Source organism: Macaca thibetana, chromosome 9 (assembly GCF_024542745.1).
Source record: "Macaca thibetana thibetana isolate TM-01 chromosome 9, ASM2454274v1, whole genome shotgun sequence".
Lineage (NCBI taxonomy): Eukaryota > Metazoa > Chordata > Mammalia > Primates > Cercopithecidae > Macaca > Macaca thibetana.
The window spans coordinates 65,162,692-65,181,770 of NC_065586.1; the positions used below are offsets into that span (position 1 = coordinate 65,162,692).

The window sequence follows — 19,079 nt, forward strand, 5'->3', positions numbered from 1 at the left end:
GGATAGCATTAGGAGATATACCTAATGTATAATGGCTACAGCACACCAACTGGCACATGTATATATATGTAACAAACCTGCATGTTGTACACATGTACCCTAGAACTTAAAGTATAATAAAAAAAAAGAAAGAAAAATTATTTAAGACAGCATTTTTTTTTCTTGGAAAATATTCTCATTTGTTAAAAAATTGCTGTCCATGGCCAAGTGTGGTGGCTCATGCTTGTAATCCAGCACTCTAGGAGGCCAAAGCAGGTGGATCATTTGAGGTCAGGAATTTGAGACCAGCCAGGACAACATGGCAAAAGCCTGTCTCTATTAAACAAAAAAAGGAAGAAACAGCTGTCCAAAAAAAGAAATGGGGTTGACCATAATAATATGAACTAAACAAAAATCAACTAAATTATCTATTCTAACAATTAGAATTATTCTATTTTTAAAAATCTTCATTTTGATATGATAGGAAATGTTTTATTACTAGAAAAGTCATCTTTTTCATGTAAGATTTCCACTAGATTTAGTATTTTATGTGGCTGGCTTTGAATCTAAAAGTGTAAAATATTTTCCCAGTAGATAGTATTAATAAGAGGTAACACTTATCTTTCTTTTCTTCTAATCTCTTCTGCAGAATAAGTGTAACTGCTCTGAAAATGAGTAAATCTTAGATAAGAGAGGAGATTTGTAAGTTATTTCCACCTCTTCTCATTCCTTCAACATTTATATATTCCCTTTTTTTCTCCTTCCTGTGCTCATGGTTTATTTGCCAATTAAGAGATTAAAGTCAGAACCTTTTTATAATAAAAAAAATTGAGTACTTACTTTAAATATTGATAGTGGCAGACATGGTTTCGTTTAGTTATTAAGTAAAGAAAATGGGACACTTGGAAGTGACCATGAGCTCCTTTGAAGATTGTCATCTGGGGGTGTGTGGATGAAGTGTTGGGTGAATGAGCCCCAGACTTCATAGATGATGGAGATAGCCAATTTTTTTTTTTTTTTTTTTTTTTTTTTTTTGCTACTGAGTCTTGCTCTGTCACTCAGGCTGGAGTGCTGGAGTGCAGTGGCACGATTTTGGTTCACTGCAGCCTCTGCCTCCTGGGTTCAAGCGATTCTTCTGCCTTAGCCTCCCGAGTAGCTGGGATTACAGGCATGTGCCACTCTGCCTGGCTAATTCTTGTATTTTTTTTAATAGTGATAGGGTTTCGCCATGTTGGCCAGGCTGATCTTGAACTCCTGAACTCAAGTGATCTGCCTGCCTCGGCATGAGCCACCAGGCCCAGCAGACAACTCATTCTTAATCAGTGTAATCTAGTGTTATGTGAAGGAATACATCTCTCATTTTTTAGGGTGCAACCTCATGCAAGCCATTATATATACTAATTTGCATAATAATTGTATATCAGAATACTTAGATTGGAATTGTGGCTGTAGCAATTAAAGTAGCAAGACGGTTGTAATCTAGGCCTGAGAAAATAAGGGCCTGAGTTAAGAAGATTATAGTAGGAATGACTGAAAGGAACAGATGATAAATACTGAGAAAGACTAAATTCCATGAGCAGAACCTGTAGGACAGTGGTTCTTAAACTTGAGCATGCATCAGAATTGTGGAGGGTTGGTTAAACAGACTGCTAGGCCTCACCCCTAGAGTTTGTGTTTGAGTAGGTTTGGAGTGGGTCTTTGAGGATATACTTTTATAGCAAGTTCTCAGGTGATGCTGATGCTACTGGTCAAGGGATCACAGTTTGCAAATCACTGCTGTAAAAGTAGGTAGACTCTTTCCCTCCCCACATTCTCTGTGTGTAATAGACAGTCAGAGCCAGCAGATGTGAAATGAGCTAAGTGTTCTAATTAAGTGTTTTTGTGCTTTTTTTTTTTTTCAGGCCAAGTGATAGTAGTAAGGATAATTCAACATGTAACATTGAAGTCGTGAAATCAATGGATATTGAAGAAAGCATTTGGTCCCCTAGATTTGGATTGAAAGGCAAAATAGATGTTACAGTTGGTGTGAAAATACATCGAGGGTGTAAAACAAAATACAAGATAATGCCGCTGGAACTTAAAACTGGCAAAGAATCAAATTCTATTGAACACCGTAGTCAGGTATAAATGTTAATAAGAACATTGTCTGTTTTATACTTTTAAAGATGCAGTCTGCTTTGTATATTTTGGTTCAATTCAGGTCATTTTTATTTCAGTTTCATGTACTTTTCCATTTACATACATTTAGGGTACTCAACTTGTTTTATAAATATATACATGCTACAGTAGAAATGTTTATCAGCCAAGTAATGTAACAGCTGAATTTGTAAGCCAATGTTGCCAGATTCAGGCTGCCAAACGAATCTAAGCAGATGCTCCTAAGAAAAATAATTATTGGCTTGGTGTGGTGTTGGGAGGATCAGCTGAGCCCAGGAGTTCAATACCAGCTTGGACAACATAGCAACACCCCGTCTCTACAAAAAAATCAAAAACAAAAAAATTAGCCAGGCATGGTGGTGCACACCTGTAGTCCTAGCTACTCGGGAGTCTGAGGCCAGAGGATAGCTTGATCCCAGAAGGTTGAGGCTGTAGTGAGCCGTGATTGCCCCAAAGCACTTCTGCCTGGGCAAAAGAACAAGACCCTGACTCAAAAGAAAAAAAAAGATACAAAATTAGCCGGACGTGGTGGCGCATGCCTGTAATCCCAGCTACTTGGGAGGCTGGGGCAGGAGAATCATTTGAACTCGGGAGGCGGAGGTTGCGGTGAGCTGAGATCGTGCCATTGCACTCTAGCCTGGGCAACAGGAGTGAAACTCTGTCTCAAAAAAAAAAAAAAAAAAAAGAAAGAAAAATTGATGTAAATTTATTCTTTTATTTCCAACCTTTATGTGATTTTATATTGATTTTTATCTGAGATGAAATACAGAGATCTGTCTTACCATTATGTTAAATTCAAGTTTTAAAAATTATTTTAGGCCAGGCGTGGTGGCTCACCTCTGTAATCCCAGCACTTTGGGAGGCTGAGGCGGGCACATCACTTGAGGTCAGGAGTTTAAGACCAGTGTGGCCAACATGGTGAAACCCTCTCTCTACTGAAAATACAGAAACTAGCTGGGCGTGGTGGTGTGTGCCTGTAATCCCCAAGGCTGAGGCAGGAGAATCACTTAAATCCAGGAGGCAGAGGTTGCAGTGAGCCGAGGTTGCACCACTTCACTCCAGCCTGGGTGACAGAGTGAGAGTCCATCTTTAAAAAAAAGTTATTTAGCCGGGTGCGGTGGCTCACGCCTGTAATCCCAGCACTTTGGGAGGCCAAGGCGGGTGGATCACTAGGTCAAGAGTTGGAGACCAGCCTGGCCTCCGTGGTGAAACCCCTTCTCTATTATAAAATACAAAAATTAGCCAGGCATGGTGACTCATGCTTGTAGTCCCAGCTACTCTGTAGGCTGAGGTAGGAGGATCACTTGAACGCAGGAGGCGGGGGTTGCAGTGAGCCGAGATCATACCTCTGCATTCCAGCGTAGGCGACAGAGTGAGAATCCGTCTCAAAAAAAAAAAAAATTATTTAAAAAATTACGGTGGCTCACGCCTGTAATCCCAGCACTTTGGGAGGCCGAGGCGGGAGGATCACAAGGTCAAGAGGTCGAGACCATCCTGGCCAACCAATATGGTGAAACCTCTTCTCTACTAAAAATACAAAAATTAGCTGGGGTAGTGGCACACGCCTGTAGTCCCAGCTCCTTGGGAGATGGAGGCAGGAGAATCGCTTGAACCCGGGAGGTGGAGGTTACAGTGAGCTGAGATCGTGCCACTGCACTCTAGCCCGGGCGACAGAGTGAGACTCTGTCTCATAAAAACAAAACAAAACAAAACAAAAATTGGCCGGGTGCAGTGGCTCACGCCTGTGATTCCCAGCACTTTGGGAGGCCGAGTGGATCATGAGGTCAAGAGATCGAGACCATCTTGGCTAACACAGTGAAACCCCGTCTCTACTAAAAATCCAAAAAAATTAGCCGAGTGTGGTGGCAGGCGCCTGTAGTCCCAGCTACTCGGGAGGCTGAGGCAGGAGAATGGCGTGAACCCGGGAGGCGGAGCTTGCAGTGAGCCGAGATTGTGCCACTGCACTCCTGCCTGGGTGACAGAGCAAGACTCCGTCTCAAAAAGAAAAAAAAATTATATTTCTCCTTGATAAACAATTTTCTGTTGTCCTTCAAAATTATTTTTAATTTACATTAATTATAGTGATTTAACAAATCAGTTAACACTAAGTTGTGTTTTATTTTCTGATTATCGTTATCCCCTCTGCCGATCTCTGCTTTGTCTATCTGTAGTATGTCTTCATAGAAACTTTTTTATTTTTTATTTTTTTTATTTTTATTTTTTTTTTATTTTTTATTTTTTGAGACGGAGTCTCGCTCTGTCGCCCAGGCTGGAGTGCAGTGGCCGGATCTCAGCTCACTGCAAGCTCCGCCTCCCAGGTTCACGCCATTCTCCGGCCTCAGCCTCCCGAGTAGCTGGGACTACAGGCGCCCGCCACCTCGCCCGGCTAGTTTTTTGTATTTCTTAATAGAGACGGGGTTTCACCGTGTTAGCCAGGATGATCTCGATCTCCTGACCTCGTGATCCGCCCGTCTCGGCCTCCCAAAGTGCTGGGATTACAGGCTTGAGCCACCGCGCCCGGCCTATTTTTTATTTTTGAGATGGAGTCTTGCTTTGTCTCCCAGGCTGGAGTGCAGTGACGGATCTCGGCTCACTGCAACCTCCACCTCCTAGGTTCAGGTGATTCTCCTGCATCAGCCTCCCAAGTAGCTGGTACTACAGGCATAGGCCGCCATGCCCAGCTAATTTTTTTGTATTTTAGTAGAGATGGGGTTTCACCATATTGCTCAGGCTGGTATCAAACTCCTGAGCTCAGGCAATCCATCTGCCTCGGCCTCCCAAAGTGCTAGGATTACAGGCGTGAGCCACCAAGCCTGGCCTGTAGAAGCTTTTGTTTTTTTATTTTGTTTTATTTATTTATTTATTTTGAGATGGAGTTGCACTCTTGTTGTCCAGGCTGGAGTCCAATGGCACGATCTCGGCTCTCCACTACCTCTACCTCCTGGGTTCCAGCGATTCTCTTGCTTCAGCCTCCCGAGTAGCTGGGATTACAGGCATGGGCCACCACACCTGGCTAATCATGTGTTTTTAGTAGAGATGGGGTTTCTCCATGCTGGTCAGGCTGGTCTTGAACTCCTGACCTCATGTGATCTGCCTGCCTTGGCCTCTCAAAGTGTTGGGATTACAGGCGTGAGCCACCGCGCCCGGCCCATAGAAGCTTTTAAATCAGAAAAGATAAAACTAAAAGATAGTAACATTATTATATTTTTATGATATAATATTTGCTAAGGGAATAAATAATAAAACAAGAGTTGATAATAAATCAGATATTAAAGAGACTTTCTCTATTAAATCTTTCTTTTTTTTTTTTGAGACAGAGTCTCGCTCTGTCGCCCAGGCTGGAGTGCAGTGGCGCAATCTTGGCTCACTGCAAGCTCCGCTTCCCGGGTTCACGCCATTCTCCTGCCTCAGCCTCCTGAGTAGCTGGGACTACAGGCGCCCGCCACCGCGCCCGGCTAATTTTTTGTATTTTTAGTAGAAACGGGGTTTCACCGTGGTCTCGATCTCCTGACCTTGTGATCCGCCCGCCTCAGCCTCCCAAAGTGCTGGGATTACAGGCGTGAGCCACCGTATTAAATCTTTCTTGCAGGCTGGGCGCGTTGGCTCATGACTGTAACCCAACACTTTGGGAGGCCGAGGCGGGCGGATCACCTGAGGTCAGGAGTTTGAGACCAGCCTGGCTAATGGAGAAACCTTGTCTGTACTAAAAATACAAAAATTAGCCAGGTGTGGCAGCGGGTACCTGTAATCCCAGCTATTTGGGAGGCTGAGGCAGGAGAATTGCTTGAACCACCTGGGATGCAGAGGTTGCAGTGAGCTGAGGTTGCGGCGCTGCACTCCAGCCGGGCAGCCTGGGTGACAGAGGGAGACTTTGTCTCAAAAAAAGAAAAAAAGAAGTCTTTCTTTCTCTTCTTTTTCTTTTTTTTTTTTTTCTGAGACAAGATTTGGTTCTGTCACCTAGGCTGGAGTGCAGTGGCTCGATCTTAGCTTTGCAACCTCTGCCACCCGGACTCAAGCCATCTTCCCACTTCAGCCTCCCAAGTAGCTAGGACTAGAGGTGCACACCACTACGCCTAATTTTTTTTTTTGAGACTGAGTCTCATGCTGTTGCCCAGGCTGGAGTGCAGTGGCGCGATCTCAGCTCATTGCAACCTCTGCCTCCCCGGTTCAAGCGATTCTCCTGCCTCAGCCTCCTGAGTAGCTGGGATTACAGTCCCCTGCTACCATGCCCAGCTAATTTTTTGTATTTTTAGTAGAGACGGGTTTCACTATGTTGGCCAGGCTGGTCTCGAACTCCTGACCTCGTGATCTGCCTTCCTCAACCTCCCAAAGTGCTGGGATTACAGGCATGTGCCACCGTGCCGGCCTTATGCCTGACTAATTTTTGTATTTTTTGTAGAAATTGAGTTTTGCCCTGTTGCCCAGCCTGGTCTCGAACTCGTGACCTCACATGATACTTCCACCTCGGCCTCCCAAAGTTCTGGAATTACAGGCATAAGCCACTGCACCCAGCCTTTTGCTATTAATTGTGTACCAAATACTGAAGGTTTTCACAAGAACTTTACATTTGGGAATGAAAAGTAGGGTAACTTTGTTTCACCTATTATTAGATTTTGTGTAGGTGTTGGAAGTGGAAGAAAAAATATTTCCCCTTTTTAAAGACTTTAAATTTTTACTTTGATAATACAGAAATAACTGAAATTACAAACTTAAATACTTGGCTAAATTACAACCCTCTTGAGAAAGGAAAATTATGCCAATAGAAGAAAGGCTGTTTTTGAAGTCAAAGATCAGAAGGAATGTGTTTTGTGTATATGAGACTGAAATTTTTAAATTGATTTTTAAAATCACAAGTTTAAATGAAATCACTTTATAATGCTAAACAGGAGCTAAATATAAAAGCATTTTAGACTGGCACAGTGGGTCACGCCTGTAATCCCAGCACTTTGGAAGGCCGAGGTGGGCAGATCACTTGAGGTCAGGAGTTTGAGACCAACCTCACCAACATGGTGAAACCCCATCTCTACTAAAAAAAAAAAAAAAAAAAAAAAAAAAATTAGCTGGGTGTGGTGACATGTGCCTGTGGTCCCAGCTACTTGGGGGGCTGAGAATTGCTCAAACCAGGGAGGCAGAGGTGGTAGTGAGCTGAGATCGCGCCACTGCACTCCAGCCTGGGTGACAGAGCCAGACTCCATCTCAAAAAAAAAAAAAAAAAAAAAAGCATTTCAATATCTTAAGTGATATCTAGATTCCAAGACTTTTTTCCATTGAGATTGTTGCTCTAATTCGCCATTGCTTCAAGGTAAAGAATATTACTGTATTTAATTTTGTTCAGTTGGAGATTTTATTTTTGCAAGAAGTGCAAGAAAATTTTAATAATAAAGTAGTAATTCTTGTATTAAAAAAATGAGGAAATTTGCTAGAACAAGGCTTAAAAAATTGGAATTTATATTGCATATTTATTATGCAAGAGACAAGACATTGAAAAATTAATTATGATAGTTCATTATTATGTTGGGTATAAGGAAAAAACCAAGGTTCCCTGCTTAAAAGATTTGACTTTTTAATTTTGATAATAAGAAAAGGTTTAAGAAAGTTTTTTTTTTTAGATGTGGTCTTGCTATGTTGACTTGCAGCTAAAGCTGTTACATGAGCTAAAAGGACTATTTTTAACTTGTCTTAGATGGTTTCTCCCAAGAATTTCATGAAACCTAAGGTGGTTAATGACATTTCATACTCTGGAAAAACAAACTCTGTAGAGTTAGTATTACTTGTCATAGTAGCTATCATGTAAATGATAGTCATTTTTGTTTTGGTTCATTTATTTTAAATGGAGAAAATAGTGTCTACAGACTGTTAACTTCAAAATGTAAATCATAGTTTGATTAATTTCCTTCTTCAATTTATTGGATATCTAAGTATTTGCTTTCTAAGAAAATTCTCTATAGGATTCTTGGTTGTCCAAGTAAAACTGAGAAGCAGAACTATGTTTGTTTTGTGTAAATTAAATTTTTATTTTTTTTTAAGACAATATCCTTCTGTTACTCAGGCTGGAATGCAGTGGCACGATCTCGGCTCACTGCAGCCTTTATTTCTCAGGGTCAATCAATCCTCCCACCTCAGCCTCCTGAGTAGCTGGGACTATGGACGCACATCACCATGCCCGGCTAACTTTTTTTTTTTTTGAGATGTAGTCTCCTTCTGTCCCCCAGGCTGGAGTGCAGTGGTGTGATCTCGACTCACTACAATCTCCGCCTCCCCGGGTTCAAGCAATTCTCCTGCCTTAGCCTCTCAAGTAACTAGATTACAAGCATGTGCCGTCATACCTGGCTAATTTTTGTATTTTTAGTAGAGACAGGGTTTCACTATGTTGGCCAGGCTGGTCTCGAACTCCTGACCTCAAGTAATCTGCCCGCCTCGGCCTTCCAAAGTGCTGAGAGTTTAGTTATGAACCACCACGCCCAGCCGTACCTGGCTAATTTTTAAATTTTTCTACATACATCTCTTTTTGTAGAAATGGGGGTTTCACTATGTTTTTGTTTTTATGCTTTTAAATTTTTGTTGGCACTTAGTAGGTGTATACATTCATGGATTACATGAGATATTTTAATACAGGCATGTAATACGTAATAATCATATAATGGTAAATGGGGTATCCATCCCCTCAAACATTTATTATTTGTGTTACAAATAACCCAGTTATACTCCTTTAGTGATTTAAAAATGCACAGTTAAATTATTTTTGACTACAGTCACTCTGTTGTGCTAGCAAATACTAAGTCTTATTCATTACTCTTTTTTTTTTTTTTGTACCCATTAACCACCCCCACTTCTCCCCCTGACCACCCTCACTATCATTCCCAGCCTCTGGTAACCAACCTTCTACTATCTGTCTCCATGAATTCAATTGTTTTAATGTTTTGCTCCCACAAGTAAATGAGAACATACGAAGTTTTCTCTGTCTGGCTTTTTTTACTTAACATAATGACCATCAGTTGGTCTCACTGTATTGCCCAGGCTGGTCTCAAACTCCTGGGCTCAAGTGATCCTCCTGCCTTGGCCTCCTGAAGTGTTGGGATTGCAGGCCTGAGCCACCATGCCTGGCCTAGATTAAATGTTTGACATCAAATTTGTCGTGTTATCTTTACCAGTTTGGCTCATGTTACTTTTTAAATAGAAATAGCTTTATTGATCTTTTGACTTTAAAATTATGTGTTGGTTGCAAGACAATGTAGGGAAATACAAGAAGTTATAGTTTTGTTTGAGCAAATGTCAATGTTTGCACAGGTTGTTCTGTATACTCTCCTAAGCCAAGAGAGAAGAGCTGATCCAGAGGCTGGCTTGCTTCTCTACCTCAAGACTGGTCAGATGTACCCTGTGCCTGCCAACCATCTAGATAAAAGAGGTTGAGCTGTTTTCTTTTAGTTGTACTTCTTTGCCCATCCCCCACTTCAGCTTCTGGTGATACATATTTATACCTGACAATCTACTCACAATACTTACTAGGTTATAATTTGTAGCTGTGGGTTTTTTGTTGTTGTTTTGTATGTGTGTATTTTTGTTTTTGTTTTTTGAGATAGAGTCTCACTCTGTTGCCCAGGCTGGAGTGAAGTGGCACAATCTTTTCTCACTGCAACCTCCACCTTCTGGGTTGAAGCAATTCTCCTGCCTCAGTCTCTTGAATAGCTGGGATTACAGGCATGTGCCACCATGCCTGGCTAATTATACTTTTAGTAGAGATGGGGTTTCGCCATGTTGGCCAGGCTGGTCTTGAACTCTTGGCCTCAGACCTTGATCTGCCCGCCTTGGTCTCCGAAAGTGCCGGGATTATAGGCATGAGCCACTGTACCTGGCTAATTGTGGTATTTTTTTTTTTTTTTTTTTTGAGACGGAGTCTCGCTCTGTTGCCCAGGCTGGAGTGCAGTGGCGCGATCTCGGCTCACTGCAAGCTCCGCCTCCCGGGTTCACGCCATTCTCCTGCCTCAGCCTCCCGAGTAGCTGGGACTACAGGCGCCCACAACTGCGCCCGGCTAATTTTTTGTATTTTTAGTAGAGACGGGGTTTCACCGTGGTCTCGATCTCCTGACCTTGTGATCCGCCCGCCTCGGCCTCCCAAAGTGCTGGGATTACAGGCGTGAGCCACCGCGCCCGGCGATTGTGGTATTTTTTAAAAAGAATTTTAATAATATACTCCATAGTTAGGCCGGGCGCGGTGGCTCAAGCCTGTAATCCCAGCACTTTGGGAGGCCGAGGCGGGCGGATCACAAGGTCAGGAGATCGAACCACAGTGAAACCCCGTCTCTACTAAAAAATACAAAAAATTAGCCGGGCGCGGTGGCGGGCGCCTGTAGTCCCAGCTACTCAGGAGGCTGAGGCAGGAGAATGGCGGGAACCCGGGAGGCGGAGCTTGCAGTGAGCCGAGATCGCGCCACTGCACTCCAGCCTGGGCAACAGCGTGAGACTCTGTCTCCAAAAAAAAAAAAAAAAAAAAAAAAAAAATACTCCATAGTTGAAAACATTATTAATCTTTTAAAATTTTATTATGCAAAACTTTATTTCAAACTTTCTATTTTATATTAAAGAAAGATATTCTAGATAGCTGTATTTATCCTCAGCATTCAGCTAATACCAACTTCACGATGCTTACTAGTTATGAAATACATAGTTTAAAGAACTTATAAAGTGAACAGAAACTTAAAGGAAATGTACCAACATGTTGTTATTCTAGTATAGTGGGAAATATGAATACTGTTTTCTCCTTTTTAAAATGTTTTTATTTTTATTTATTTATTTATTTTTTTGAGACCGAGTTTTGCTCTTGTTACCCAGGCTGGAGTGCAACGGTGTGATCTCAGCTCACCGCAACCTCTGCCTCCCGGGTTCAGGTGATTCTCCTGCCTCAGCCTCCTGATTAGCTGTAACACAGTCATTCGCCACCAGTCCCGGCTAATTGTGTATTTTTAGTAGAGACAGGGTTTCACCATGTTAGTTAGGCTGGTCTCGAACCCTTGACCTCTGGTGATCCGCCCTCCTCGGCCTCCCAAAGTGTTGAGATTGCAGGTATAATCCACTGCACCCGGCCCTGAAATGTTTTTAAATCTGAAAGTTTTACATATGTAGTGAAAAATACATAATACACTTTATTTAATTCTTAAAAAGACATTAACCTTTTTTTCATAGAATTATTAAAGCTAAGAAACCAGATGGCATTCTCATTGTTTCACCGTATTAGCAAATCTGCTACTAGACAGAAGACACAGCTTGCTTCTTTGCCACAAATAATTGAGGAAGAGAAAACTTGTAAATATTGTTCACAAATGGGCAACTGTGCTCTTTATAGCAGGTAAGTATTGTCTACCAAAGGCATTATTTCTAGTTGAGTATGAACTCAACTAAATATATTTAAAATTGGTGGCCAGTCCAGCATTGGTAACATCATTTTCGTTATTTTTCCTTTATATTTTCCTTTGTGTGTATTATTTCTAAAATTAAGATAATAGGGGAAAAAAAAAAAAACAGTACTTTTTTTTTTTTTTTGAGACGGAGTTTTGCTCTTGTTGCCCATGCTGCAGTGCAATGGTGCGATCTCGGCTCACCGCAACCTCTGCCTCTCCGGTTCAAGCAATTCTCCTGCCTCAGCCTCCTGCGTAGCTGGGATTACAGGCATGCGCTACCATTCCTGGCTAATTTTGTATTTTTAGTGGAGAAGAGGTTTCATCATGTTGGTCAGGCTGGTCTCGAACTCCTGACCTCAGGTGATCCACCCATCTCAGCCTCCTGAAGTGCTGGGATTACAGGCATGAGCCACTACGCCCAGCTAATTTTTTGTATTTTTAATAGAGATAGGGTTTCACCATGTTGGCCAGGCTGGTCTTGAACTCCTGACTTCAAGTGATCTGCCTTGGCCTCCCAAAGTGCTGGGATTTTAGGCTTGAGCCACTGTGCTAGGCTGAAGTTAACATAAATACTTTTTTTTTTTTTTTTTTTTTTTTGTGACAGAGTCTCACTCTGTTGCCTGGGCTGAAGTGCAGTGGTGCAATCTTGGCTCACTGCAGCCTCTTCCTCCTGGGTTCAAGCAATTCTCCTGCTTCAGCCTCCCGAGTAGCTGGGACTACAGGTGTCCACCACCACTCCTGGCTAATTTTTTGTATTTTAATAGAGACGGAGTTTCACTGTGTTGCCCAGGTTGGTCTCGAACTCCTGAGCTCCGTCAATCTGCCCACTTCGGCCTCCCAAAATGCCAGAATTACAGGCGTGAGCCTCTGTGCTCGGCCTTACATAAACACTCTTTAAGGTGTTTTTTCAAGGGATCTCTTAATGGCAGAGGACTGTGAACCATAGGAAGTCTGGGCACATTTCTTTGAAATCTTATGTTTATTGTCAGTGTTTTGTATGCTGTCCTATAGCATGTTTGTTTCTATAGAAAATATTTTAATCTGGTATTAAGTAAAATCCAAATGATTCTCCATGTTTTTATGTGTACCTACGTCACTGAGCTGGGTGTACAGATTGTGATTTTTGAGAAATGAAGTTGTATTAAAAGCCAAAACTTGTTGCATATGGGAATGAAGATTAGAGTATACCCAACCTGAGTTGTTTGGGGGATAGTCACTGAAGGCAAAATAATGCAGTATTGAGTTTCTTACACATTTTGTTTTATAAAAAGCCATATGGCTTATAAAATGTTGAAATGACTTTTAAGGAAAATTAGGGGCTGTGGTTATGAGTTATGATGATCATATATGTGTTCTTATTTTGGAATTATCTCACTTCATGCCCAGCCAGGGAAATGGTTTATAAGCATCTCTAACTTGGAACTTTATATTTAGAGCAGTTGAACAACAGATGGATGGTAGTTCAGTCCCAATTGTGATGCTGCCCAAAATAGAAGAAGAAACCCAGCATCTGAAGCAAACACACTTAGAATATTTCAGCCTTTGGTGTCTAATGTTAACCCTGGAGTCACAATCAAAGGATAATAAAAAGAATCACCAAAATATCTGGCTAATGCCTGCTTCGGAAATGTAAGTAGTCCATTTATTACAGTAAGATTTCAGCAGTTTGGATTAGTTAGTGAGGTGGTATTTGGAATTTATGACAAATACAGGTTATGTAGCATGTTATAGATAAGTGATTTCATTTATTCATGACAACTGCAGATAGCTCTTAGTTGTTGCTAACAAGAGCACCATTCCTGTGTATCCTATGTGCTACAATGATTGCTAGTTAATAATAAAGTTTCAGTAGACTAGATATGCCTCAAGAAATATTGTTGTTTTTTTTTTTTCTTTTTTTTTTGAGACAGAGTATTGCTCAGTTGCCCAGGCTGGAGTGCAGTGGCGCGATCTCAGCTCACTGCAAGCTCCGCCTCCAGGTTCACACTATTCTCCTGCCTCAGTCTCCCAAGTAGCTGGGATTACAGGCACCCGCTGCCACGCCTGGCTAATTTTTTGCGTTTTTAGTAGAGATGGGGTTTCACCATGTTAGCCAGGATGGTCTCGATCTCCTGACCTCGTGATCCACCCGCGTTGGCCTCTCAAAGTGCTGGGATTACAGGCGTGAGCCACCGTGCCCAGCCAAGAAATACTGTTTTAAAAATTACTTTTCTTTGGGAGGCCGAGGTGGGTGGATCACCTGAGGTCAAGAGTTTGAGACCAGCCTGGCCAACATGGCGAAACCCCATCTTTACTAAAAATACAAAAATTAGCTGGGCGTGGGGGCGAGTGCCTGTAATCCCAGCTACTGTGGAGGCTGAAGCAGGAGAATCGCTTGAACCTGGGAGGCGGTGGCTGCAGTCAACCAAGATCGTGCCATTGCACTCCAGCCTGGGCAACAAGAGCAAAACTGTCTCAGAAAAACAAAAACAAAAAATTTGCTGGGCGTGGTGGCAGGCGCCTATAATCCCAGCTACTTGGGAGGCTGAGGCAGGAGAATTGCTTGAACCTGAGAGGCGGATGTTACAGTGAACCAACATTGCACCACTGCACTCCAGCCTGGGTGACAGAGCGAGACTCTGTCTTAAAAAAAAAAAAAAAATTACTTTTGTCGGGGTGGTGGGTCATGCCTGTAATCCCAACACTTTGGGATGCTGAAGCAGGTGGATTGCTTGAGCTTTGAGTTTGAGACCAGCCTGGGCAACATGGCAAAACCCTGTCTCGGCCGGGCGCGGTGGCTCACGCCTGTAATCCCAGCATTTTGGGAGGCCGAGGCGGGCGGATCACAAGGTCAGGAGATCGAGACCACCCTGGCGAACACGGTGAAACTCCGTCTCTACTAAAAACACAAAAAAAATAGCCGGGCATGGTGGTGGGCACCTGTAGTCCCAGCTTCTCTGGAGGCTGAGGCAGGAGAATGGTGTGAACCCGGGAGGCGGAGCTTGCAGTGAGCCCAGATCACGCCACCTCGCTCCAGACTGGGAGACAGAGCGAGACTCCATCTCAAAAAAAAAAAAAAAAAAAAAAAAAAACCCTGTCTCTACAAAAAATACAAAAATTACCTGGGTGTGGTGGTGCATGCATGCCTGTAGTCCTAGGCTGAGGTGGGAGGATGGCTTGAGCCAGAGGTGAAGGTTGCAGTGAGCTGAGATTGCACCAGTGCACTCCAGCATGGGTGATAGATCCAGACCTTGACTCAAAAAAAAAAAAAAAAAATTATTCAAAATCCTGTTAAAAGTTTTCAGTATATACTTTTTCATTGGTGATAACATTATAAACTTGAGTATATCTTAAAGTGAATTGTTATATAGTGTATATATTGGTATAATGCAAATTAGTGTGGCATTAACTTGATTTTTTTTTTTTTTTTTGAGACGGAGTCTGGCTCTGTCACCCAGGCTGGAGTGCAGTGGCGCGATCTCGGCTCACTGCAAGCTCCGCCTCCTGGGTTTACGCCATTCTCCTGCCTCAGCCTCCTGAGTAGCTGGGACTACAGGCGCCCGCCACCTCGCCCGGCTAGTTTTTTTTTTTTTGTATTTTTTAGTAGAGACGGGGTTTCACCGTGTTAGCCAGGATGGTCTCGATCTCCTGACCTCGTGATCCGCCCGTCTCGGCCTCCCAAAGTGCTGGGATTACAGACTTGAGCCACCGCGCCCGGCCTAACTTGATTTTTTAAATACTCGCTTTTAAAAAATTTTTTTTTAACTTTTTTGAGATGGAGTCTCACTCTGTCACCCAGGCTGGAGTGCAGTGGCACGATCTCAGCTCATTGCAACCTCTGCTGTCTGGATTCAAGCTATTCTCCTGCCTCAGCCTCCAAGTAGCTGGGATTACAGGTGCCTGCCACTGCGCCCGGCTAATTTTTGTAGTTTTAGTAGAGATGGGGTTTCACCATCTTGGCCAGGCTGGTTTTGAAGTCCTGACCTAGTGATCCACCCACCTTGGCCTCCCAAAGTGATGGGATTACAGGCATGAGCCACCTTGCCTGGCCTAAATACTCATATTTTAAATGTTTATATTTTCAGTAACTTTTGATACAGATGCAAATTTTCTAAAGGTCCATTTCATAGTCCTTGTGGGATTCACTTAAAAAAAAATAAGTCACTTGTAAAATTAGAATTTTTTTTTTTTTTTTTTTAAAGACCCAGGGTCACAGTCTACTGCCCTGGCTGGAGTATAGTGGTGCAATCATGGCTCACTGTAGCCTCGAACTTCTGGGATAAAGTTCACAGTCTTCCTGTCTCAACCTGAGTAGCTAGGACCATAGGTGTGCACCACCAAACTTGGCTAACTTTTTTTTTTAGAGATGGGGTCTTGCTATGTGCCCCAGGCTGGTCGTGAACTCCTGGCCTCAAGTGATCTTGATCACCCAAAGTGCTGGGCCACTGCATTACAGCTGCGAGCCACTGTGCCATGGCTAATTTTTTTGTTTTATTTTATTTTACATTATTGTAGAAACAGGGTCTTGCTATGTTGCCCAGTACAGTCTTAAATTCCTGAGCTCAAGTGATCCTCCCATCTTGGCCTCCCAAAGTGTTGAGACTATAGGTATAAGCCACTATGCCTGGCCTAGAATTTATCTTTGCATAGTATTTTTCTTTATGTAAAATTTCATTGGTTTAGCTTCATTTTTTCTTTGCAGAATGAATATTAATGATGTGACTTTAGAAATAATTGGATCATCATTTCCCTAATATTAGACTTTAACACAAGGAAACATTGCAGTGGAGAAAGTTTATGTAATTGTGGATAGACTGCGTATGTGTAGTGAGTATACTATACATATGTAACATTTATGTAAAATTTAATTGCTTTCATTTTTTTAATCTCAGGCCTTTTGTAATATGTAAAACTTTTTTTTTTTTTTTTAGACAAAGTCTTGCTCTGGGCCGGGTACGGTGGCTCACGCCTGTAATCCCAGCACTTTGGGAGACTGAGGGGGGCGGATCACGAGGTCAGGAGATCGAGACCATGCTGGCTAACACAGTGAAACCCCGTCTCTACTAAAGATACAAAATATTAACTGGGCATGGTGGTGGGTGCCTGTAGTCCCAGCTACTCCAGAGGCTGAGGCAGGAGAATCCCATGAACCTGGGAGGCGGAGCTTGCGGTGAGCCAAGATTGCGCCACTGCAATCCAGCCTAGTCAACAGAATGAGACTCTGTCTCAAAAAAACAAAAAAAAATAAATAAAAAAGTCTTGCTCTGTCACCTAGGCTGGAGTGTCTCGGCTCACTGCAACCTCTGCCTCCTGGGTTCCAGTAATTCTCATGCCTCAGCCTCCCAAGAAGCTGTGATTACAGGCACGTGCCACTACGCCTTACTAATTTTTGTATTTTTAGTAGAGACAGGGTTTTGCCATGTTGACCAGAGTAGTCTCGAACTCCTGGCCTCAAGCAGTCTGCCCACCTCAGCCTCCCAGAGTGCTGGGATTACAAGTGTGAGCCACTGCACCCAGCCAAATTTTTTTTTTTTTTTGAGATGGAATCTCACTCTGTCGCCTAGGCTGGAGTGCAGTGGCACAGTCTCGGCTCACGGCAACCTCTGCCTCTGAGATTCAAGCGATTCTCCTGCCTCAGCCTCCCAAGTAGCTGGGATTACAGGCATGTGCCACCACGCCTGGCTAATTTTGTATTTTTAGTAGGGATGGGGCTTCTCCATGTTGGTCAGGCTGGTGTTGAACTCTCAGCCTCACGTGATCTGCCTACCTCGGCCTCCCAAAGTGCTGACATTACAGGTGTGAGCCACCGCACCCAGCCTCAAGATTTTTTAAATGTAAAACTTAGTTGTTTTAGTTTCATTTTTTTCTTTCCAGAATGAATTATTATTATTATTATTTTTTGTGCGGGACAAATTCTTGTTCTGCTGCCCAGGCTGGAGTGCAATGGCATGATCTCAGCTCACCACAACTTCCGCCTCCCGGGTTCAAGTGATTCTCCTGTCTCAGCCTCCTGAATAGCTGGGATTACAGGTGCCCACCACCATGCCTGGCTAATTTTGTATTTTTAGTAGGGATAGGGCTTCTCCATGTTGGTCAGGCTGGCGTTGAACTCTCAGCCTCACGTGATCTGCCCACCTCGGCCTCCCAAAGTGCTGAGATTACAGGCATGAGCCACTGTGCCTGGTTATAATTTTTTTTATATTACATTTGGGAGCAGGTTATTATGTTTTGTTTTCTGTAATGGTATTATATGTATCAGCCCAAGAAGTCGGGGTATCTACCCTTCAGGGATCAAAGTGCCAATAAAACACCGTGTTTGGAGATCCCAGCCTGTGGGTGCAACAAAGGTGGTGTGCTCCCTAACACTTTCTTGCAAGACTGTTGTTGAGCAATTAATGAAAAACTAATAGAGGGCTGAGCATGGTGCCTCAGGCTTGTAATCCCAGCAACTTGGGCGGCTGAGTCTTGTGGGTCACTTGAGGCCAGGGTTTCGAAAGCAGCCTGGCCAACATGGTGAAAACCTGTCTCTACTAAAAACATAAAAAATTAGCTTGATATGGTGGTGTCTGCCTGCAATCCCAGCTACTCAGGAGACTGAGGCATGAGAATCGCTTGAACGTGGCAGGGGTCTGAGGGTGTCTCAAAAAACCCAGAAACTAATAGAATGTTTACTTAACATTTCTAACATTTTTACTGTAGGTTGTGGAAAATGTAAAAATGACAGGCTCAATATTAGTTTTTTAAATTTTTTTGTTTCTTTTTTTGAGATGTAGTTTTGCTCTTGTTGCCCAGGTAGTTGAGCAATAGCGCAATCTTGGCTCACTGCAACTTCCACCTCCCAGGTTCAAGTAATTCTCCTGCTTCAGCCTCCTGAGTAGCTGGGATTACAGGTGAGCACCACCACACCTGGCTAATTTTTTGTATTTTTTATTTTAGTAGAGATGAGGTTTCACCATGTTGGCCAGGCTGGTCTTGAACTTCTGACCTCAGGTAATCCACCTGCCTCATCCTCCCGAAGTGTTGGGATTACAGGCATGAGCCACCACACCCGGCCTCAATAATACTTTTTGGGAGTCAGATGAACAAATAAGTTGTTGGAAAATACAGACACAATACTTATGTATGTAATATAAACGGAAGTTTTTTCTCTTTGGTCTTTTCATAGGGAGAAGAGTGGCAGTTGCATTGGACACCTGATTAGAACCGAACATGTAAAGACAATTTGTGATGGACAATATTTACATAATTTCCAACGTAAACATGGTGCCATACCAGTCACAAATCTACTGGCAGGTGACAGAGTTATTGTAAGTGGAGAAGAAAGGTCACTGTTTGCTTTGTCTAGAGGATATGTGAAGGAGATTAACACGACAACAGTAACTTGTTTATTAGACAGGTAATGAAATGTTACTTTTTTTTGAGAATATCTTTATTGATATATAATTCACATCTGTGTAGTTCATCCATTTAAAATGTACAATTCACTGGTTTTTATTATATTCACAGCATTGTGCAGCCATCACCACAATTAACTTTGAGTATTTTCATCACCCCAAAAAGAAACCCCCA

The 19,079-nt window shown here is 42.7% G+C and overlaps 1 protein-coding gene across 5 annotated transcripts in view; it reads left to right on the forward strand.

Annotated features, from left to right (window-relative positions):
- DNA2 (DNA replication helicase/nuclease 2) overlaps positions 1 to 19,079 on the forward strand; it is a 65,620-nt gene that overhangs the window by 21,842 nt on the left and 24,699 nt on the right. For all 5 annotated transcript variants that reach the window (XM_050805203.1, XM_050805202.1, XM_050805204.1 and 2 more), the window contains 5 exons: positions 1,881 to 2,100; positions 9,424 to 9,541; positions 11,317 to 11,479; positions 12,966 to 13,160; positions 18,676 to 18,906. In XM_050805203.1, the coding sequence (XP_050661160.1) occupies positions 1,881 to 2,100; positions 9,424 to 9,541; positions 11,317 to 11,479; positions 12,966 to 13,160; positions 18,676 to 18,906 (927 nt within the window). The remainder of the gene's footprint in view (positions 1 to 1,880; positions 2,101 to 9,423; positions 9,542 to 11,316; positions 11,480 to 12,965; positions 13,161 to 18,675; positions 18,907 to 19,079) is intronic.